This window comes from Amphiura filiformis, chromosome 20 (genome assembly GCF_039555335.1).
Source record: "Amphiura filiformis chromosome 20, Afil_fr2py, whole genome shotgun sequence".
Lineage (NCBI taxonomy): Eukaryota > Metazoa > Echinodermata > Ophiuroidea > Amphilepidida > Amphiuridae > Amphiura > Amphiura filiformis.
The window spans coordinates 52636288-52661470 of NC_092647.1; the positions used below are offsets into that span (position 1 = coordinate 52636288).

The 25183-nt window shown below is 37.2% G+C and overlaps 1 protein-coding gene across 2 annotated transcripts; it reads left to right on the forward strand.

The window, feature by feature from the left end:
- Window positions 1–231: 231 nt before the first annotated feature.
- Window positions 232–18493, forward strand: LOC140141987 (protein NCBP2AS2 homolog). Of its 2 annotated transcripts, none has more exons than XM_072163888.1 (5): window positions 232–380; window positions 6361–6394; window positions 8431–8503; window positions 9313–9485; window positions 16539–18493. In XM_072163888.1, the coding sequence occupies exons 1-4, from the start codon at window positions 358–360 to the stop codon at window positions 9480–9482; spliced, it is 300 nt and encodes a 99-aa protein (XP_072019989.1). In that variant the 5' UTR covers window positions 232–357; the 3' UTR covers window positions 9483–9485; window positions 16539–18493. The 2 variants fall into 2 exon arrangements, with proteins under 2 accessions (XP_072019989.1, XP_072019988.1); XM_072163887.1 differs by lacking the exon at window positions 16539–18493 and adding an exon at window positions 11222–13339.
- The last annotated feature ends 6690 nt before the right edge of the window (window positions 18494–25183 follow it).

Here is a 25183-nt window from a genome sequence, read left to right on the forward strand (position 1 = left end):
TTTTTCAAGGTAAATATACCTGCATTTCATTGTGAATGATTATTTAGTGGTGTGTGCCTGTATACTGGTGGCCCTATTTGACTAAGTTGCCAGTTTATTACTAGGTCATATAAACCCAATCTTGGTAAAATTCTCATTATTATTCATAAGATGACGCACGACATGAGACTACCGGTATATAGCCAAAGCCAAGCATAGACATACCTGGTCTAGTGTTTGTCTGGGGTCGGAAGCAGGTCGAAAGTTCAGAACATTCTTGCATAATTTTCTAATATTTTTGAGATAAAAAGCTTTAAAAAGAGAAGAATTTGATATTTCCAATTACCTGAACATCATTTGACCAGCTGTGATGAAACCATGCCCCTCCGTTCCTTATTAAGGTAAATTAAGTATGTAAAACTGTGATAAAGCTTAAAATTTAAGCATGATCATGAATCATGATGATGTAACTAATTGTAAAGTAAAGTTAATTCTTTATTACTTCCGTGGTCATTGTGGGCCGAGCTGTGCGCCAAGGGTAGACGAGCGTACATGCAGCGATCTGAATCTTGGTCAAAAATCAAGTTATCTCCAACACGGAATATAAAAGCAATTCCTATCGAAGACGGAGCTTCCGGGTATATCTGGTTCCATACAGCAATACGCAGTATTGCTGTCTGGTAAGCAGGTACCGAATTGAGACGTCGTGAATTGAGACGTCGGAGCCGGTCAAACACAGAGGACTAGCCTACATCCCGTATTCTACTATCACTCAAACAAGCAAATCTCTTCACGAATTCACTCACCTTGCGATCCTACATTGTACATCATCAGTTGAAACAAACATCTAAGTTTCCAAAAACAACTTTGTCATTCCTCAAAACTACAAGTAACTTCATTAATAAAAAATTGAAACCATACTATTGCCCGTTATTGAAAATTTTGTTCGATTTATGTGAACCAAAAGAACGCACGAGTTGAGTTCAGTTTATCAAAATGGTAGCTCCTGCCTCCTGGTCACCTCAGATATGACGTCAGTATCAAGCTGCTTATTAAACGGTGGATCGGATTGGTTAAAATCAACGCCACGTTTTTGACCTTACAGGGGTCAGAGATATGCATATTCATGTATGAAAACAGCGGTTGCGGATATAGTATCATCACCGGAACTGAGAATTGCGACATTTTCGATGTTTGTAACGGGGAATTTCAGACACGGAGACTCCGCGGAAATTTCGACAAATTCGTCCAAAGGTAACCAAAGGGTTGGGGATCGCATTTTTAACTATCACTAAATGTTTCGGAATTGAGGTCGGCTAAAAAGTAGACAGTTTCGGGGACTGTAATTGGTGTAGATGTCACATTTTGAACAGTGAGCGATAAGTGACCAATTTGATGCTCAGCACAAGTGACTATCTTTACTCAGGGTAACTTCGGGTAACTTAATCGCTGACCAAGATTCAGCTTTCTGCAGCCTTATAGCGTAAACACACACACAAGAAATAAACAATCACGCTGATTGGCTGATCAACAGACTTGACAACAAGCCGGTTGAGCCATTTGGTCGTCTGCGCGGCGCATAGTAGGCGACCTTGTCACTTCTACGCAATTGCAATTCACCAGCGCGTACCCGGACCACGGAAGTAACAAAAAATTAACTTTAAAGCTTACAAGTTGAGTTACCTGTATCTGTGACAATGGCGGGTGACAATACAGAACATGTTAGCCATAGCCTAGGCCTTAAGAATCATATTCCGAGGAGCGGAAAGACACCAAATTGGTGTTTTATGACCATTGACATTCTTTTGTGGCGAGTGACATGGTCTTTCAATTCACGCCGAGTGTCTTTGACAGGCATGACTAAATGCTTCAAAAAAATTCCAAAAGATAATCTCTGCCCCAATAATCCCAAGCTATTGTCTGAAACTGCTCCTCGGAAGATGTATCATAAGAACTCAGTCTTCAAATGATAGTCATATAACGACCAACAGATAAATGACTGACTGTCATTGAAGACTGAGTTCCGCAGTCTAATCACATGTCATGTACAGTTGTACCCTGCACCCGGACACTGTGCACGTCACATCCCTAGATGTGTGGCTCACACATGCAATACAAAGTATTGCTGCATGGTAAAGCGAGTCTCTCTCGCAACTAGAAAGTAATGGTCGTTTTTTACTTGACTCCGAAACAGTTTAGTCAAAGTTAAAAATGCGATCCCCAACCCTTTGCTTTAAGGGGGTACTACACCCCTGTGGTAAATTTGAGACTATTTTTGCATTTTTCTCAAAAAATAATAACACACTGGTAACAAAAGTTATGTATATTATTGGGGCAAGGAAAACAATTACTACACTGAAATTTCAGTGACTCAGGACAAGCGGTTCAGTATATATGATAGGAAATGAGGTAGGCCTACATACTACATATAGCGGTACCTTATTTCTTATCGTAAATAACGAACCGCTTGTCTTGGGTCACTGAAATTCTAGTGTAGTTATTGGATTCCTTGCCCCTATCATATACATAACTTTTGTTACCACCGTGTTATTAGTTTTTGAGAAAAATGCAAAAATAGACACAAATTTATCGAGGGGTGTAATACCCCCTTAATACCTTTGGACGATTTTGTGTCAGTCTCCGTGTTGAAAAATGCCTGGTACTTGCCTGGTACAAACATATGGCCACATTGCTTCAGTCCCGTTAATGAATATTTCCCGTAATAGCCACATACAGTCTGGCGGCTGCGATGACGTATCAGATTCTCGCCTCTGTTCCAAAGATGGCAGATTGAGCTCTGACAACAGGGCGGTTACACTGGTTTTTCTGCGGTAGTTGTTGGTGATGAAGCGCGCAGCTTTCCTCTGGACATTTCCAGTGCCGCCTTACCTTGTTCATGGTATAGATCCCAGCAGGTTGCCGTTTATTCCAGGGTATGTCTAATGAGCGCTGTATAGGCTTGTTTCTTCACATCTGGTGGACATTTGTAGAGATTTCTCTGGACCAATTTGACATGATGTTTCCAATCCAGTGTAGATGACAACTAGACTCCAAGATACATGTAGGGATGATGTTGAGTATTGAGTAATGCATTGTAGGAATTTCACTTGTGATGTATGGGCGTGTATCATGGTTGTGCGCATTGAGAAATCTTCAACAGGTGTGCAATGAAATTGATCTTGCACCCAAAAGTATGATTGTAATTAGTGTTGGATGGAAGACAATTTTTTATGTGTACAATGTACATGTAGCATTATCAGCTTGCACTACTTGATTTTTGTTACATTTGCACACTTCCCTGTATAAGTCTATGGCATAAGATTGCTACACAATTCCAAATTGTGTAGCAAAGTGATCAAAATTTAGTAGCATTTTGCTCCGCTATACCTGCTATGGCCAACGCTGATTATATTTTTGTGGTAGACTCTTGCACCATGTCACTATGATTATTCATGCATGGGTTTAGAGAAATAGACAGATTCATGAATTCAAGCAAACGTAAATGATTAAAATGTATGAATATTAATTCAAATCAAAAATCAATCGGGAACAAAAAAACCCGACCCAATACATGTATACCAGATACAGCCTGAAGGAGAATTTATAAACAACACCCCCACATGGATACAAAATAAACAAAGTTTTACCTTTTCACCTACATCCGGTAGTTTTGGCAGCGAAATTTTCACTCCAAGTTGGAAAGAAAACACTTTTAAACTGATTATTTTTCAAAAGCAATATCACTATAGGTAAGCAACTGAAGAAACTATTGAATAGTGAAATAACGTCTACCAACAGCATTGTATAATTGTTAATTTAAGAAATGTGTGCAGGCTAGTGTGCAACTTTCGGATGTGTGTATCATACTGATATAGGCGAGATATGTAGGACGAGAGAACAAGCTCATTTAAACGCCCAAATGATTATGATAGGGTTCGATCTTCCTAGTTACTAGGACTACTTGACGTTGACTTTCTGCATTTAGTTGTCAATACTTGATCGCTGAACGGTTGCGATGCATCGCTTTTGGAAAGCGATGGGCAAACGCTGGATTTTGCAATGCATCGCTTGTCGCTTTTGTATTAATTTGGATACTAAATCAGTAATCACCGCAATGATTTTTGTTGGAAAATCTGGGCAAATATTGGTGCAAACTCATTTGCAGCCAGCTTCAATGTTTTATTTGGAATCTGGTCAGGACCAGCTGCTTTTGAAACATCCATTAATTTTTAACACACGTTCAACAGATACTTTGATGTTCTAAGGCATATATCTGGATCTGCTCTCAGGCAGATGTGGTACCTGTGTATCATCCTCGCTTGTGAAGACGTGAGGTGAAGACGCTACTAAATTGATTGGCTAGTGCTTCAGCTTTCCCCTGGTCTGTGATAATATCTGTCATTCTGTGTCATTAACTTTCAAAACCTTAGTACCACAGCCGTTTCTGCATTGAGTTAAGGGGGTACTACTACACCCCTGGCCAATTTTGTGCCTATTTTTGCATTTTTCTCAAAAATTATAGCGCATTGGTGACAAGTAAGATTTGTATATTATAGGGGCAAGGACTACAACTACTGCACCGAAAATTCAGCAACTCAAGGCAAGTAGTTATTGATTTATTGATCAAATGTTGGTTTTCCCTCATTTTTGACTGTAACTCCACAACTGTTGTCTGTACAGCAATAAAATTTCCAGTGCAGTAGTTGTAGTCCTTGCCCCTATAATATACATGTCTTACTTGTCACCAATGCGCTATAATTTTTGAGAAAAATTGGCCAGGGGTGTAGTACCCCCTTAACATTCGGGTGATCAGTTCATGTATTTCCGATGAGCCTTACGTAGTTCATGGTCAACAACTTTGCGGACAGATCTGAATATGTCCCAATCACCAGGTTTTCCAGTTTTCTTGGCACGAACATAATATCTTTCTTTTTTCCTTGTAAGTCTTAAGAGGTCAGTTGTGAGCCACCATGGTCTAATTTTCCTTTTTACTGTCTTAAGTTTTGAGGAACCTGATTGCAAACAATATCTGCGAGTCCATTCTTGAAAAAGGTCCAGTTTGATTCAACATTCTATCTTGGTGCAATGTATATGGATCCATCATGAAATATTTTTATTTCAAACACTCTGCTACAGCTGTAAATATGCATCTACATCCACATTATTCCATTTCAAAATCACCCTCAGTGGTTTAGAAGCATGAACAGCCTTGATGGTTACATCAGCAATAACTATTTCATGGTCACTCATTCCGGAAGCAGGATGAACATTATTCACAGATGACAGGCTTGTAGTGAACAGAAGATCTAAAATGTTTTCTGTGCCTGTAATTGGGTCTTTGCGAGTTGGAAAGCCAACTTTTTGCTCAAGATGATAATCATCAGCAATCTCAAGAATTCTTGTCTGAAGACTCTCCTCTGGGTGTGTTACATGTATGTTATCCACTTCATACCAGGGATGTTAAAATCTCCTCTGAGTATTACAAAAGGAGCATTGAAAGACTGTCATTCAAAGTGTCCAATGTGTTTTCATTATAAGAATTTGGTCTACATGTAGATGATAATAAGCACCAATGAAAACATCATCGCTATTTGAGTTCAATGCAAGCTGACACCATAAAATCTCACAGCCATCAACATCAATGTCTGTTCTCTCTGTTGCAGGCAAAGTAAGTTGGAGGCCCCAAACGCACCGTGAGGAAGACATGTGCACTCAAGTGGCCAAGTTTTTAGATTTTACTGAGACATTTGCGCACTTCGCGCATGCAAAAAATTAATTTTAGGCTATTTTAGCTCAAATTGAAGGTAAAGTAACTTACTATATTAAAGGCTTGTGTGCGCAAAGCACACAAAATTTTGCAATTTTTGTAGGCCATTTTAGCCCAAAACATGGCGTTTTTCGGCTAAAATGGAAACTGCACGCTGCACAGGGCAATTTTGGGGGCCTGGGCCCGGGCCCATCTGGCCCTATGGTAAATCCGGCCCTGTCCTTAACTGTGATAAACACTCCACAATATGTCCAGCACCTCCTGAGAGATACTGAAGGGATGCTGCAGCCAAACAAAATTGCTTCGCTAGCCAAAGATCACAGCAGTTGAAGAAAGCTTGTAGTTGCCTGATCCGTAGCAGACTGATGACCAGGGACAGGCGATTTGCGCGGAACTTTCTTTCCGCGCAATTCCGCGCAATTTAGGGATACATGATTTGCATTGAAAAAAAAAGTTCCGCGCAATTCCGCGCAATTTGCTCTTTTTTTCCGCGCAAATCGCCTGTCCCTGCTGATGACGTGTATAGTGTAGTACAAATAATGCCTCAGAATGACTCATCTGAATGGATATTTTTTACCTTTTGACACTTTTCTTATGTTTGATTTTTATTTCAGATATCTTGTGAACAATCAACAGCTTGTTGAAAAGGTAAGGGAAATGGTAAAGCCAGGTCTTGAAAAGGAGCCCGGGAATTTGGGGAAACTAATTCCTGGGAAATTGTTGTTTGGATCAACCCTCAAATTAACCCACGTAACCCATTGCATTTTGCTGTGGGTGCCCATCCCCACTGCCGTAATGCCCTCAAAATATGTCCTTTATCCAAGGCAGTCACTTGCCGTGCCCTCTAATGAAGTTGCTGTCGGTGCCCCAGCCCTGCCCCTTCATTATAAAATCATCTATCTATGTTTGTGTGTGTTTTCTTCACTTTTGAGAAATTGCCTTGGTGCCCTTCTCAAAATTTCAACAGTTGCCATGATGCCCTCTTGAAATATTACAAACTGCCGTGCTGCCTTGCCTTTTCAGTGAAAATCCAAGGCAATTTTCAACTTGCCCTTAAAAAGTTGTTGTGCCCCTTCAGATCCTTAATTCGAGGGCTGGTTTGGAGAAAATGGAAGGTTTGAAAACAAAGAAATACGTAACAGATTGAAGGGAATTCTAGTCTTCTTTGAGGGACATTTTGAGTTGATATTCCCCAGGAAACATTTTCCAGGTCTGGTTGAAAAGCTCAAAACTGTCAACCAGTGTTACACAGGCATTAAAAGAGTACTATGCAGCTTGTAAACTGATAAATTGAGGGTTTGAAATTATATTTGGCTATTCCAATTGAAATCCATATACCCCCATGTATGGAAGACAGGACCTTATCTCCCACACAGGGGTGTGTGAATGTCAAATGGGATTACCTGAATGGGTAACTGCATTTGAAATTTACTCTCCCGGAGTAGGAGATTAAGGTTATACAATGTAAATGTCTTCCATAGGGGGTATATGGATTTCAACTGGAACAGCCTAAATTATTTGTGACCAAGCCCAATTAAAAGGATACCTGGTCATTTTGTGACATTATCAAGAGGAGTGAATGAGTCTTATGTTGCTAAGTGATTTTGAGTTTTAAACATAAATTGATAAATATGGGTGATCAATAAATTCTTATGTTTGACTTTATTTTTAAGATAGAATCCCTCACAACTCTGTGAACAGATATTTTAGTGGGATTTGGACCTTATTTTTAGCAATCAAAGATGGGTGACCTGATCAACAGTCTCATCCCCCCACTTTTTCCTACAAAAATGGAGATTTTGGCATCAGAAGAAAGCTCATATTTTTCTCATAATCCTGGTTAAATCTTAGGCCCAAAATATATCCCATTTAGATTTTATGTATGACAAAGTGATAGCCTCACCTCCAAGTGATGGTATACCACACATACATGTACTGTTCTATGGACATTGTGAAACATGTTTTTACTTACGGCTCGTGCAATTTACCTAAAAACTTGGGAATTGGATTATTTTAGTACAGGCTTCGCTCGGAGGTAAAAAAACACAATACCAAAAAAATCTGATCACCTACCTTTAAGTGTGAATGAATAATGAACAAAAGTCAAAATTGATCTAAAATTTCACAAATAGGAAGCCCCTCAACACGTGTATGTCTGAAAAGAAAGACATGCTCGGATTAGAGAAGGAGAACCGGGACTCCCTATACCGCCACGTACAATCACGCTGTCAGCTATGGGGAGAAAATTAGGGGTATTCGGGTCCTTGCCGATGGTGCACGGAGACGAACGAAAACAATTCAGCGTCTCATCTGAAGCGTCTTGGTACTCGCGTGCAGGTCGCATCAAGTGCGTCTCTCAAATGCACCCTTAATCCATGTCACACTTACATGATAACTAATGCCTCGAGTGCATTCCGAGGGAAACCGAATACCCCCAATATTTGCTCCATGCCTGTATCAAGATGGCGGTCGAGTCCTGATTCTCTGTCTTTAATTCTGTGGGTACTACTTGTTTGTCTAGGGTGACAAGGCTGTCAATTGGTCATGCACCTTTAAGTGTCACTGATTAATGAAATATTTAGAAAAACATACATGTCTGTGCATCGCTGCTAAGAAATGCATTGAATGCAATTTATTTATTCTTTTCTTTAATTCATTTATTAATTTATCTTATATGTATACAGCTAGCAGATTCCCGTTTTATGAGAAGATTAGCTCAAGTTACTGTGTATGGTTTCAACAAGGCAAAAGAAATAAGTGAGTATTCATGTATATATAAGAGTTTCAAATTTTTACCTCTTGGGTATATCTTGATTCAGATGTAAAGAAATGGAGCTCATGCAAACTGGCAATACAATTAAGGAGATAAAAAATCAGAACCGTTCGGATTCGAACCAGCCAAAACTCATGATTACATGTCATTGAGTTCACCACACACTACACAACACCGTATGGTGGATCTGCCAGCGAATTAATCATGTAATAATTTTATTCTCACCAAAATGTCTCACAGCCATGAAAATTAATTGTAAATAGAGGTGGTGACCTATCTGCTGTGTCCTAGCAGGACATCAGTCAATGTGCGAATCTTGATTCAAATGTGTTGAACTGTATGATATGACTTTGATTCTCAAGATCTACCAAACAGATCGATGCTAATATTTGATGACTATTTTGTGGTTGACATTTTGAAAAATAAGTGCTCTATTATTTTGGAATATATTTCATTTCTTATTGTTTTCTTAGTTACATTGAAATAGGCTAAAAATGTTTGCATCTTTTGGGAAACTTTATTTATATCTTCAATTCACAGTAGAAGTGAACTACCATAGCTATAGATGAATACACTTTTCGAATATATCGCTCTGCACTACATACGGTAGGTATCAAACAGTTGGTGTTGGGGGATGAAAACAACAGTTCTTGGCAATATAGATTTCATAATTAAAGACAATAAAAACACATTGTTTTTGGACTCTTGAAAATTTGAGAGGACCATAAGCCTGTTACCGGTACTGAATATAATGTTAACAACATGTGTTTGCTACATTCTTATTTTTACATAGGTCATGATGCCATTGAGCAAGCCTCAGAGTCTGAGACCTTGAAAAAATTTGAGCAGAAGCAAGAGGACGATTCAGCATTGGGCTCGTTTTCCAAGACGTTTGCTAAAGAGCTGAGAAAAGGAGCGAAAGAAATGAGTGAAGAGCTGAAGAAACGAGAATTAAAAGATTAAAAGGTTTGTATTATGTGTGTATTCCCTGTAGAAGTGGCGTAATAATCAGATTTACTACCATAGCAATAGATGAATACAATTTTTGAATAGATCTCCCTGCACTACAAGCAGATTGCACTAATCACCTGTGTATGTCTGCAAACATAGATTGAATACAATACAGCTATTTTCAAAGATACTAATCTTACAGGTGCGAGTGATCAGCCTTTCTTTGACATCTTTGTTTCAATGCATAGGTACCGCATAAACGTTGTAGTGCTGGGCGATATGTTCAAAATTGTATTCATCTACATGTATTGCTATGTTAGTTAATTTGATTAATTACGTTACTTCTACGGCGAATGGCATATAAACATGAATCAAATCTGAATAGCCCAACATCTGTAATACCATGGTGACCCATTGAATGAAAATTATGCAGATTCAAAGGTTGCACTACAAACCATTGAAAATATTGCTTTTTTTGCTAGAGGGCTTGGTCACCACTGGTCACTGTGGGTCATCATCCATGACCAGTCACATAGAGAGTAGCTTTGTAGAACAACTTTTGAATCTGCATCTTTTTACATGCAGGCAAATGAGGTATCAAATTTGCAGAACTAAAATGGTGGTCTTTTTTCAGTTTAAAAATTTGATGCATTAGGTAGTCAGGTTGGTCCATCTGCAGAAGCAGCCTTGTATGCATGACTTAAAAGAAAAGAAAGAAAGCGCAGTGATTTATATTGCGCTACGCACAGGCACAACGCCTAGATGTTGATCCACAAGCCTCAGCACACTTTACAGGTTGTCGCTGACCACTACAGTCCACATCATTCCACAAACCATTTAACAGCATTTCAGGGACTTTGCTGCTTCAAGAGCGCACACCCTAGACATTCCACAAATAACCTTCACAACCAGGATCAGCTTACCAAGTTTCTTACAGGTTACAACGAGACAAATTAGCAGTGAGTTCCTTGTCCAGGGGAATTTCAAGCCAACTCAATTTTTCCACAAGAGCCGAAAAGCTTTGTATATCAGTGACCTGCTTCTCCATACATAATGAGTTGGCGAACACATTTACTTTAAATTTATTGGTTTCTATATAACAACACCAAAGTCCGACTATTGACAGCAGTCATCATCTATGCTTTCCGGCTATGTTGCCATTGCGCATGCTACTATACTGCTCTCCAGGCTATTCTGTCTTTGGTCTATGTCAGAGTTTGTTGATCTACTTCTTTCTGGATTTGCGCCACACACATTGGTTTGGGTCGCCCGACAGGGTATTTAGTTTTACGTTGGAATTCAGCTAGGGCTTGACGTGATTGACAGCAGTGGATGTTCTAAAAATGTATTCTTTAGCCTTTTGACGGAATAATCCAATGTTTTTTACTTATTTTTTGAGCTTTAGATATCTGGTAATGTTATCTTGATCACAGATGCTGTGAGACTTGGTAGTCATATAAAGCCTAAACACAAAACAGCAACAAAGCAAGGTGGTAGAAATTCCTTGTTGCCAAGTTAGTCTAGTACACTACACAAGTACTTCTAGTAATACAAATGAAGAGAGAAAAGAAAACCAAATTAAAATCAACAATTTAAATATTGATTCTGAAGTTTTAATTACATTAAGTTACAACATATGCATTGGAAAAACAACCAAATGTTTTACAATATTTCTAAAAGAAAAGTGGATGTCTGCACACAATTAAACTCTCCCTCTCTCTCTCTCTCTCTTGTTATTCCATGGCATGCAGGTGTTATTGATGGAATGAAGAAAGTTTGTTTAGCCTGATGCCAGCCATCCGTGAAACAAAATGAGTTCTAGTGACACTTCCGATTCAGACGTTGGTTGGATGTTTTCGGGCAATGAAAGAAGTTACAATAACAAGAAATATGCAGAAAAGCGACTGCGACACATAAACTATTACTTTGATAAATTTGGCATATGCGACAAGTGTCAGGAAATATATTGGGAAATGAGGCATACTTGGAATGACGACGACTGGGGGAGTTATTATACTTATGAATGGTATGGTGATGAGAGATATGCAAAATATGAAACTGAAGAGTTGTCAGTGATACCGTACAAAGAAATAATGAAGCAATATCGCAACAAGTTATTAACATGTCCAGATTGCCCACGAAATAAAGACACACCTTGCTCTCTGAGAGATCAAGCTTACAGCTACATTAGTCTTCATATTGGAACAATTGCCTATGCTCACAAGAAAGAGACTACCAAAAACTTTCATATAAGTGATTTTGATCACAAGGATTACAATAGCCGAGTGTCAAAACTGCCTATTTTGGACTGGATGATAAAAGACTTAGAAGCAAAGCCCTGTAAATGGGAGTGTTCACATATGAGACGTATTTGCAGCACACTTGTGTCATTTGATGATTCAAACTTAGTACCAGCGGATTGTAAAAAAAAAAGACTTTTTCTGCAAGTTCTTGATGTTGAAGTGTTTTTATATGAAGTCATAATAAATGAATATTTGAACATGGTTTAATTATGATGTTTCAATTGCAAGAGCATGATTTTGGTATCACTGGACACAGTTAGAGGCAGGTCATTGATATACATCGTGGAACACCAAAGCTGACACATTTGAATGCGGAAATAGTATTACCAATCTTAGTTGCCTGCTCTCTATCTACAACCAATTAACACAGCTGATAACCCAGGCCTTTTCTACTTCTATCTCTGATATGTAAACTGCTCCAAGAAGAATTGGACGAGTTTTTGGTAGTGAAAGCTGAATTCATATCATTTCTGATGTTTCCGGTAGAGTATGCTCAAGCAGTGCATAAAGAAGATGACTGTTGACATCAATGGCTACACCTCCTCCATCATGGGTCCTGTCCCTTCTGTGAAGATTGCAATTTGGAATGCCCAGCTGATGATAGGGTCCACAACTTATAAGTTCCCCCCTAAATACTTTTTGAAATAAATTGAAAAATATTTGACGAAATGCACACCTAAGATATGGGTAGCCATATTTGTTTTACACATATGGACCCAATTATAGTGTCACACGTCATTGCGTTCATTATGTAAAAAAGAGACCAGTTCAAACCAGTTGACATCAATGGCTACACCTCCTATATTTCGGGTCCTGTCCCTTCTGTGAAGATTGTAATTTTGAATACCCAGCTCTGCATGAGCAGCTAGTATATTGAGCTTAGTCTCCATTACAGTAATGGTGTCAGGCTTACATTCAAGAACTAACAGGCATAGTTCCTCGTAATTTGGCATATAAAGAACATACATTGAGCGACATGATCTTTAGCCCTTTCACCATCCTTCACTTTTTATACAGGTATTCTGTAACCTGTGGTTTGCTATTATCATTATTAGAAGGCTGCTTATTTGGGCCAGGGTGGGGGTGTATGGCCCCACAGTCTAATAAGTTAACTTGAAAAGTGAACACAGAGCAACTATAATAGCAAATTGGATGAGAAAGAGTACATTTGGTTGATTTAAGGGGGTTCGAAACGATGTTTCTGGAAAACAGAAACTGAATTTAGAACCATTTGAATAGATTGAATAAGTTAAGCTAAATACACTGAGCAAAATAGTTTTTGTTTGAAGGAAATCGGACATGCGGTTGTCAAGATATACATGTTTTTAGTTTCTTTGTATTCTATTGTTTTTGCCAATATATTGATGAAGTTAATGAGGAAAATTGGCAAAATGTGCTCATGAATATTCATGTTTACCAATATTATACCAATATCTTCTGAATAAACCTTCATACTACTTTTATTTTATATAATTTTGACATGAAACTTTGCCAATGTGTTTTTATGGCCTAAAACATTAACATGTGATTTTCCCGCCCATCTAATTTGCATATTTGCATAATTAATTAGCATTATACTTAAGGCTAATTAATTATGCAAATATGCAAATTAGATTTGCGGGAAAATAACATGTTAAAGGTTTAGGTCATAGAGACACATTGGCAAAGTTTCAGGTCAAAATTCTTAAAGGTAAAAGTAGTATGAAGGTTTATTCATTAAATATTGGGAAAATATTGGCAAAAATTAATATTAATGAGCACATTTTGCCAACTTTCCTCATTAACTTCATCAATATATTGGCAAAAACAATAGAATACAAAGAATCTTTCAACAGCAATATCTCAAAAACCGTTTGTCCGATTTGGCTCAAATTTTAGAATTAAGATTATTTTGCATATCTCTCTGCAACAAGTCTATTTTAACCTCAATCAGAGCAACTTGATTTTGCCTTTCATACCACCTTAAGGCAATTTAATACCCTGATTTTCATCAGTACCCATCTTCTTTTTGTTGTTGCAAATTTAAAAAGTATATAAATATGTTCATCATCTCATGTCCTGAACTTATAAAATATCTCTACATAAAAAGTGGTTTTGAACCATTTTAGAAAATCATTTTAGCCCTATATATTTTTTTGTTTACTGTATCCTGGTAACTGAGATGTGTGTTTCACAACAAACCATAATTTATTCTATTGAACATGTCCATGTAGAATACATGAATAGAATACATTAAGGGGGTACTACACCCATGGCCAATTTTGTGCCTATATTTGCATTTTTTCTCAAAAATTATAGCGCATTGGTGACAAGTAAGATATGAATATTATAGGGGCAAGGACTACAACTACTGCACTGAAAATTCAGCAACTCAAATCAAGTACTTATTGATTTATTGATCAAATATTGGTTTTCCCTCATTTTTGACTGTAACTCCACAACTGTTGTCTATGCTGAAATAAAATTTCCAGTGCAGTAGTTGTAGTCCTTGCCCCTATAATATACATATCTTACTTGTCACCAATACGCTATAGTTTTTGAGAAAAATGCAAAAATAGGCACAAAATTTGGCAAGGGTGTAGTACCCCCTTAAATCCTTTGTTATACTATCTATAGAAATATACTCACTGATTATAACACTGAATAAATTAAATAGGCCTAAATAATCTCTTCCACATAGACAATTTAATACTACACCATGTATGTATCTTCTATAATATGTTGTTAGGAAAAGAGATTAAAAAAGGCTATAAGGTCATCAAAGGTCAGGTTATAGGTCAATTGGTTCAGGTCAAATTCAGGCATCAATTTTGAATACATGTGAATACATGTCATAATGAGGCATCAATTTTGATATTTTGTCTGTTACTGGATATATAATGGAAATGTGTGAGGTGGATATACTAAAATACCTTGGGATGTAAATGGTGAGTACAATTTAGATTGCCTAGTTGAGTTGGATTGGGCAAATAAATATAAAATAGTTACCAAAATCACAAAAATGAAGCTTACGGAAAACTACCTAATATGGTGGTATAGGTGACAAAAAATACAATCTTTTTCAACATTGCTGTAGTGTGGTTGTGGTAACCTGTTACCTATGACTTAATTAAGTTTCAGTGACATAGTGTTGCAAGTTCAAAATACAAAATATAGCTCGACATTGAAAATAGAAGCATTTTAAGCGGTTCGTTTTTTGATAGTTGTGGAGCACCAAGTTCATGAAGTCATAAAAGAAATCAGGGACCACTTATTCCCATTTTACATATCAACATTATTTCCCTAATGTGTTAGCAACACATGTCCAAAATTTTAACGAAATCCGTTGATAGTAAGTTTTCCAAAATGAAGTGAATTTAAATCATCAGTGATGTACCTCCTTTTGGCTTCTATCTTCAAAAGCATGTAAGCTACATTGATACCGATGCCACCAATAAAACGAGAAGATTTGCCCCTTCATTTTGCATACCACTTTGTCCAATTTTTTTTTGTAATTTCTTCACAAAATGCAAAAAAAATGCAAAAAAAAATCAATGGGTGTAGTACCCCCTTAACACCGTCAGATTTATCAAAAGGTTACTTGATTTCTATCTGCACACACAAAAACAGGAACATGGCATAGTGGTAGAAAATCCTTGTTGCTAAGTCAAGTACACTGCACTACTACTACTACTAGTACTGTCAATACAAATGATGAGAGGGAAAATACAAATCAATATATCAATAATTTAAATAGTGTTTATGAAGTTTTTTACGATAAATTTCAATATATGCATTGGAAAAAGAACCAAATGTTTTACAATATTTCTAAAAGAAAAGTTGATGTTTGCACACAATTAAACTCTCCCTCTCTCTCTCATTTGTTATTCCATGGCATGCAGGTATTATAGATGGAATGAAGAAAGTTTGTTTAGCCTGATGCCAGCCATCCGTGAAACAAAATGAGTTCTAGTGACACTTCCGATTCAGACGTTGGTTGGATGTTTTCAGGCAATGAAAGAAGTTACAATAACAAGAAGTATGCAGAAAAGCGACTGCGAAACATAAACTATTACTTTGATAAATTTGGCATGTGTGACAAGTGTCAGGATATATATTGGGAAATGAGACATACTTGGAATGATGATGATGGGGGGAGTCTTTATTCCTATTCCTGGTATAGTGATGAGAGATATTCAAAATATGAAACTGAAGACGTGTCAGTGATACCATACAAAGAAATAATGAAGCAATATCGCAACAAGTTATTAACATGTCCAGATTGCCCACGAAATAAAGACATACCGTGCTCTCTGCGAGATCAAGCTTACAGCTACATTAGTCTTCATATCGGAACAATTGCATATGCTCACAAGAAAGAGACTACCAAAAACTTTCATATAAGTGATTTTGATCACAAGGAGTACAATAGACGAGTGTCAAAACTGCCTATTTTAGACGGGATGATAAAAGACTTAGAAGCAAAGCCCTGTAAATGGGAGTGTTCACATATGAGACGTATTTGCAGCACACTTGTGTCATTTGATGATTCAAACTTAGTACCAGCGGATTGAAAGTTCTTGATGTTGAAGTGTTTTTATATAAAGTCATAATATTAATAAGTAAATATTTGTACATGTTTTAAATATAATGTTTCAATTGCATTCAGTTTCAATATGCATTAAAGAAGAATTGAATATTTTACAAACTTCTAAAAGTAAAGTTGATGTCTGCATACAATTTGAGAACAAACTCTCTATCTCTCCTGTTACTCCATGACATGCAGGTATTATTGATATGGAATGAAGAAAGTTGTTAATCTGATGCCACCGGGTCCATGAAACAAAATGAGTTCTAGTGGCTCTTCTGATTCAGACTCTGATGACTCCAGTGAAATATCTTCAGGTAGTGACAGAAGTTACAGTAACAAGAAGCACACAGAAAAGCGACTGCGAAATATGAATTATTTCTATGATAAATTTGGCATGTGTGACAAGTGTCAGGATATATATTGGGAAATGAGGCATACTTGGAATGATGATGACGGGGGGAGTCTTTATTCCTATGGCTGGTATAGTGATGAGAGATACCAACAGTACGAAGATGGAGAGATTGACATGATGCCTCATAAAGTTATTATGAAGACTTATCGGGAGAAATTGCGAAGCTGTTCAGACTGTCCGCGCAATAAAAGCACACCTTGCTCTCTGAGAGATCAAGCTTACAGCTACATTAGTTTTCACATAGGAACAATTGCAATTGCTGAAATGAAAAAGTCTAGCCAGTTTTTTTGCAAGATGAATTACATAGACCACGAAAAGTACAATAGACGTGTGTCAAAACTGCCTATTTTGGACTGGATGATAAAAGACTTAGAAGCAAAGCCCTGTAAATGGGAGTGTTCACATATGAGACGTATTTGCAGCACACTTGTGTCATTTGATGATTAGTAAAAATGCAGCACTAGTGGTTGAATAATTCTGGTTGTAGTGCTTATATTTATATTCAAATCATGAATTCTCTAGAATTCAGCTGACGCCATTACATACAGCATTCAGACTTTGCGACAACGCTCATCTCGTATGCAAAGTTTCTTTTGTGTACGCTCACGCTATTTGTGCTATTTTTGAGTTAGCACATGCAAACCTGACTTACATTTGTAGCGTTGACCCCCACAGGCAACATGCCCCGTTTCCGCGGTATGGTTATAATGGTCTTGGTGTTTCTAGATTGTCCATTGCATGCATCTTTATGTTATCTTGAGCTATTGTTTTGATAATGTACTCGCCATCTACAATACACTAGATAACGATTGGGGCAATAAACTTTGAACAGAAGAAATCCAATCTGTGAATAGAAAAGGTCTTGATCTGTACAGTATAAACATAGATAGTTTAATTTTAAACTGTTTTATAACAAATGATTATGAAATCTTGATATAATATGACAGTAGGATATGTTAACACCAACATAGTTTTGTCAGAATTACCATGTTCAAAATCAATGTGTGAAATATACCCATGGATTTATGATTCTGCATGCCACAATTGAAATATTGATTATTTCTGCTGGTTAATTCGGAATAAAGTACTGAGTTTCACATTTTGGCAGTTGGAAGTGAAAAATGGTAAAATCAAAACGGAATTGCTGACAAAGTTATAATAAATAGATGAATTGTATAAATAGATCTGTACGATATGCCTTACATGTGTAGAGTTATTACTGAAAAAATAAAATTATTTGGAGGTTAATAAATGCATATCATTTGTTGGGAGTGAAATTGTACAAAACAATGCTGAGATGTTGATGATGCGTCTAATGTACAGGAAAAAGAATCCTGTGGTTTATGCTATTTTATAACCAAATTGTTACTAAAATATTGCATAATGCAAGCAAATATAAATGCATCAACCCGCAAGAAAAATTAATGTGTCCGAAAGCACTGCGCTTGAGTGTGTGCCCATGCAATTATTTATGCACACCTTGTATTTTACTAATGTGTGCTCTGATTGGTTTTCACTATCTAGGAGTGTATGAAAGTTGTTTATTTTACCGAGAAAATGAATTTTAAAGTGAAAAAGGTGTGTCACAAAATTGTGTTGATTTTTGCAGTACCAATCAACTTCCAGCACAAAAGAAAACTGCATAACAATTATAGAGGGCTTGGTCATGAGTAGTGTTCTGAGTGTACTGAAAACATCAAAGGTCTAGCATTCTCAGATCTGAGGTTTTGAGATGTCAATTTTTGTCTCGCCTGATAAGGCAGGAGACTATATAATCACTTTTCCGTATGTGTGTATGTATGTGGGGGTGGGGGTGCGTGCGTGTGGGGGTGTGTATGTGACAAATTTGGTTAAAGTTTTGGTTAAAGTTTGCCTTCCGCCTATTTTCTCGGAGACTAGGAGTCACACATTCCTCAAACTTGGTGAGTGGGTGCACCTTGACCCAAGACAGAACCAGTTTGTATTGGTTAGTGGTTCAAGGTCACTGAGGTCATCCAGGGGTCATCTTAGGTCAAATTAGTAAAAACTGTCGTATGGGTATGAAACCTGGTGGATACAGTCAACATTTAAAGCCAAATTTTTGGAAGGTCATTTCGAGGTCACCAGAGGTCATCTGAGGTCAAATTAGTAAAAATTGTCGTATGGGCATGAAACTTGGTGGGTACAGTCAACATTTAAAGCCAAATTTTTGGAAGGTCATTTTGAGGTCACCAGGGGTCATCTGACGTCAAATTAGTAAAAATTGTCGTATGGGCATGAAACTTGGTGGGTACAGTCAACATTTAAAGCCAAATTTTTGGAAGGTCATTTCGAGGTCACCAGAGGTCAAATTAGTAATAACTGTTGTATGGGCATGAAACTTGCTGTGTACAGTCAACAATTAAAGCCAAATTTTTAGAAGATCATTTCGGGGTCACCAGGGGTCATCTGAGGTCAAATTAGTAATAACTGTCGTATGGGCATGAAACTTGGTGGGTACAGTCAACATTTAAAGCCAAATTTTTGGAAGATCATTTCGGGGTCACCAGGGGTCATCCGAGGTCAAATTAGTAAAACTGTCGTATGGGCATGAAACTTGGTGGGTACAGTCAACATTTCAAGCCACATTTTTGGAAGATCATTTCGGGGTCACCAGGGGTCATCTGAGGTCAAATTAGTAAAACTGTCGTATGGGCATGAAACTTGGTGGGTACAGTCAACATTTAAAGCCAAATTTTGGGAGATCATTTCGGGATCACCAGGGTCATCTGAGGTCAAATTAGTAAAACTGTCGTATTGGCATGAAACTTTGTGGGTACAGGCAACATTTAGAGCCAAATTTTTGGAAGGTCATTTCGGGTTCACCATGGGTTGTTGCAGGTTCATTTACTTCTATCAAAAGTAATCGCGAAAGCAAGCGGTTCATGAAATTCATTTACTTCTACTGAAAGTAATCGCGAAAGCAGGCGGTTGCAAAAGCAGGCGAGACTCGTGGTTCGAGAACCGCCTTGTTTATGTATTTTGTTGTTTTTTTACTTAAATTTTTGCCTTTATCTCAATTTCAAATTGACTGCCTTTGGTCCCTCTGGACCAGATCGTGTCACATAGTTTGATCAGCTCATAATAGGCGGGAAATGTTAGGCTTTTACCACTACGCCGGAAAGTAGACTCACGTTAAGAGTGCTTTTTGTTTATCCTGTCTGATCTATATTTTGTTTGTTAAAGAAAGCAGACAAAGTATAGGACTTGAATTAATAATTTGTGGCGAGATGCCACAAGAAAATTCTCAAAATAAAATATTTTGATAATAATCCACGATGTTAAAGGCCCCGCCGATTACGAGCTGATCAAAGTATAGTAACTGACATAGATCTGGGGAGGATTTCAGTAACATTTACAACACATTCTTATTCAGTGGGTGTGGCAAAGAATAATGTACGCAGCTGTAAGGCCAGACTCTTCCAAGTCTATATATGATGTCAAATATTACCCATATTGGGCTATTCCAATTGGAATCCTTACACCCCCTATGGAAGACATTGAATTCCAAAAATGTAGTACTTTTATCTTTCTGGAATCGGCAGTGGTTTCATTGTGTAATTTGAATTGTCATAAATAAGAAAGTTTATATCTTGTTCATATGAAAGAATAGTATCCAGAGGCATGTATAATATAATGTGTGTATACCAATAAGTTGTGTATTGATTAAAAAGGGCATAATTTATATCGGTATGAGTTTGACCGAGTGCTGAAACTGGATTCAGCTCCGAGGGTAGCCTATATTAATAATATTTAATAGTGATCTGCATAAGTGAAGGAAAGAGGGCCGTAGACAAGGTACGTTAATGATGCAGTGCCGTCGGAGTGCCGTGCGGTGGATCCCCTCTTTGATTTTCCAAAGAAGAGACAAATCCAGATTTGGCAGTCTGTCAAACTCATAACGAGAACCAAATCAGGCAAGTGATATGTGACCATCCACCACGAAGTGGTAGTAAAGTCGGCTCTAGATCATTTTCTGTTTATTGCAGATTTTGAAAGAATGCCCTTTCAGCTTTACAATGACACCTCAACCAGCTTCATCTGACATCTAGAAGTGAAGTTATGGTTCATCAAAGGTCAAATTCCTAATATATTTTACATAGAAATGGAATACTGTTTTTAATTGATCTCAAAATGTAAAATGCCGACTTTACGACCAGTTTGTGGTGGATGGGCACATATTAGGTTATATGTTATATCTTGAGATTCTGACATTTAATTAGGCCACATAATAATATAACATAAAGAGAGTTCTTGTAATAAATCCAAACTTACTACTTGACTTTATAGTAGTCACATTTCAAATCCCATCAGGATGCTTTCTCAAACTGAATTGGCAGCTGATCTTGGTCTGGACGGAGTGACATCATTAAATGACGTCCTCAGGATGAGCTGATCTAAAGGTGACCAAGTTGATAGGCCCCCTGGCCTGCATTCATGAGAATCTGCTTGATGTTGTTGCTTCAGATTGATTCACTAATCAGTAGCCAATTCAGTTTGAGAAAGCATCCTGATAGGATGTGAACATCACTAAAAAAACAAATAAGTTTGATATATCATGAGAACTCTCTCTATGTTTCTGGTGACATCCTAATGAACCTGTTTGATGTAATAGGTCACTTATTTCAAACTGGAGAATCAAATGAACGAATGCGACAATATAGATATCTCATCTGTTACTTCAAAGTAAATTTAATTTTAATTAAATTACACATGGTCATCGTTTATATATAAAAAAAGTTTGCCAATTAAAAAAAAATCCACTTGGCATTTGATAAAATGATAAATACATGGCTAATATTTGAGTTGTACAATGTATAATATATAGGCTAAACTCATTAAGCTTTATGAAATCGAACTTGCACTTTGATCCATTGTGATCAATATCACTGATAAGAGAACCATTTTAAATAAATAAAACTCACCAGATTAGATGACAGCATACATGTAATGGCAGTTGTCTTTATTCTTTACCCAGTTGGCTTTTCCAGTTGAAATCCATGAATCCCTTATGGAAGACATGATCCTTATCTCCCACACAGGAAGTGTGAATTAAACGGGGTTACTATTGGGGATTCCATTTGATATCTACACCTATGTTGCAGGAGATTGTCATGCCTTCTATAGGGGGAGTATGGATTCCAACTGGAATAGCCCTTTAAACATTGCTATCACCACATATATATATAATACCGTAAACATTTGCCTAATAGCGCTATGGGCTCCCTGGACATAACTGGAATTTTAGACGCAAACTAAAAGTGCCCTCCCCTAATAATCCCACCAGCAAATAATACCCTTTAACTCTTGTTGGGATTTTTAGAGGAGGGAGCTCTCTGTTTGTACATGTAATTTACCCCAAGGCAAAGGAGCCCATGTGCGCCATTAGGCGAACGTTTACGGTATATATGTGACTATATAATGATAGAGTAAGCATATGTGACATGACCAGGACAAATAATGTCTATTGCTTAAATTATATTATTTTGATGATTTGTTGGCAAAAAGTACTTTAAATCTTTTGTTTTTTACTGTGTTAATGATAAATTGCCTGTAGCTTAGTAAACGGAAGTCCAACAGGTCATTAACCCTGACCCTAAGCCTAATGCTAACCCCTACCCTTGTCCTAACCTAAAATGCCCTAAACCCTAACTTTAACCCTTTTCCGACTAATGACCCTTCAGACAAATGGGCTGTTCCAAATTTTTGTGGGGTTTGCAAATACAACATTTTTGAAGGTTGGCAAAAAATTTGAAAGCATAATCAGACTCATTTCCCTTGATTGTGTCACATATTGCCATCAATACAACAAAGTAGTGTATGGTACCTTTACCAACTGTCACCTGAAGGCCATGTCCGATGTCTTGCAGGCATACTTACTAAAATTTACATCGCCATCTTCCATTGAAAATCGCGGCAGACAAACGTTGGACAATAACCTGCCCTTTAGACCCTACCCCTAAAATTGTCATCTTCAAATCATGACAGCTATTGGATATAGTTAGCATTTACACAAGTAATATCACCAGACTGCTAATTCATGGAATTTTGAGCAATATTTTTATAAACATCATTTTTATGTTTTCATGATATGATACTGTTCTTAATTTGCTTCTATAAATCTTGATTATCATTATATATTATACATACATTTAATCATCATTACTAGTATTACAAATGTCCCAGATCTGTACAGAGTTCAACTACCGTATTTGTTCCATTATAACGCCCATTCCTGTGCAGAATCCAACTACATGTGCATTAAATACAGGACCAATTACACATAAAATCCATATTTTGGGCCATTTTTTACATATACAATTATGCAAACAAAATAAAAAAATACCCAAAATGACTCTGTCAAGTACCCTGGGCAGGTAATGGAAATTTCTCTCATTACACCAGTGGAACGAATACGGTACATATTTGAAATAATCAGGATAATGATGATCGCAACCAGGCAGGGGCGTAGCTGGGATTTTTTTCCAGGGGGGGGGCAAGCTTATATGGGCGGGGGCCCAAACTAGGGGGGCGGGGGCCCAAATAGACAATTTTGCCAGGCTTATTGATAATAATCGTATGGTATTGCATATCGTATGGATTCCAATATCTCTCTTTCCTCCCTCCCCTCCTTCTCTCTTTTTTCCTCTCTCTCCCTCCTTTTTCCTCGCACTAGGGGGCGGGGGCCCAAATAGGCAATTTTTGCCAGGGGCAATTGCCCCCCTGCCCGCCCCCCACTGGGGTTTGTTTCCTGGTGTTTTGAAAACTCTTTAATTGCTCTTATCTTTGGAATTGGTTGTTCAATTTCAATGGGGTTTTCTGCAAAATGCAGCTTTGTTTGACTGACTTTGCTTGATCGCATCACATATTACAACCCATTTGTGGTGGATGGTCAAATAAACACTTTTGGGAAATATACATTTTCCCATGCTTTCCTTGATACAAATTAAAATATAAATGACATAACATTTTCACGCACTTGCAAGGAAGAAATTTCTTATAATTAATGCAGAGACATCAAATTTGAACTAAAATATCAAATTTTAAACACACAAAAAAACAATACATTTTGGCAAGTTTTTTAGTGAACCCTGTTGACAATTAATATCCAGAAGTCTCCAATGAAGGATTAATTATACACTGTCCAGTTGTGAAATCAGATGACACAATATCTATTGCACATGTTAAAAGTAAATACTATCTTATTGCACTCTGCATAAAATATTTCAGGAAACAAAATCTACACTTATTAAATGAAATACAATATATTCAAATACAGTTTTGTTAACTAGCACATGCTTGAAAGTTCAGAGCCATCCAGCAGTCCATTAAAATGAAGCAAGTATATAAATTATGCGATATGTATCCATAATAAATTTGCTGATTAAAACGCTAGCCTACAAGGTTCTTCTGAATAAGCATGACTTCTACATTACCCAGAATATTCAAATTGTGTCTAATTTCTTCAAAACATTCTCATATTAATAAGACCAAATTTACATTTTAGCCTTTTTAAACCTTATGACCACCCAGGTTTGACCACAATTTGAGTGATTCTACACATCTTTAAATTGCAGGGTGTCAAAGTATGAATCAAACTAATTTGACATTGGGCTATTCCAGATAAAATCAGTATGTCCCATATGGCAGACATGACCTGAATCCCCCATGCAGGGAGTATGCATTTCCAATGGAGTTACCAAAATGTGTGACTATATTTTTGAAATATACACACCTTGAGTGGGAGATTAAGGTCATATCTTCCATAGGGGTCACAGATTTCAGCTGGAATAGCCCATTTATAGAGTGGTGTTAGATGATCTGACCCCACATGACCTTTGAAGGTTGATTGTGTGCACATACTTACAACAAGTTTATGATAAAGGAAAATTCTAATATGCCCACCAATTAGGCCATCCTTAAACACTTGAGAAAGTTCCTGCAATCTTATTGGTTCTTTGCTGTGTGATATGACACGATATAACACAATTTAGCGTGTGCGTGTCAACGGGATATATGTATGCGCTAGTTGATCCAATCCAAGGTGCATACATGTGGCAACAACGGGACTGATCGATTCTAAGCCCTAGTTAATTCCCTGTAAAATGTAGGATTTAATGTGATTAAAATTTAGTATACTTATTTGAATTGAAGTGTTTAAGAATGAGAATATAGGTATTGTTTTTAACCCCTGTTGAGGATCTATCATCTCAGTTCTGAAAAGAGACGCTATACAAATCCTTAATTTATTTATTATTTATCATTGTTTCACTTAAAATAATGATGTCACAGTCTTATATGAGACGGACGATGTATGACAGCGCTAAAAACAATACCTTTATTCTCTAATTGATCAACAAATCATATGAAACAGTTTTTAATTACGTATTTTAGTATTGTAATTAAGACT

Excerpts from the sequence above, each read along its gene's own strand:
- LOC140141987 (XM_072163888.1), top strand. The coding sequence starts at position 358 with ATGCCCCTCCGTTCCTTATTAAG. Across the intron at positions 6,395-8,430 it reads ATCAACAGCTTGTTGAAAAG|CTAGCAGATTCCCGTTTTAT; the intron begins GTAAGGGAAATG and ends ATATGTATACAG. Across the intron at positions 8,504-9,312 it reads CAACAAGGCAAAAGAAATAA|GTCATGATGCCATTGAGCAA; the intron begins GTGAGTATTCAT and ends ATTTTTACATAG.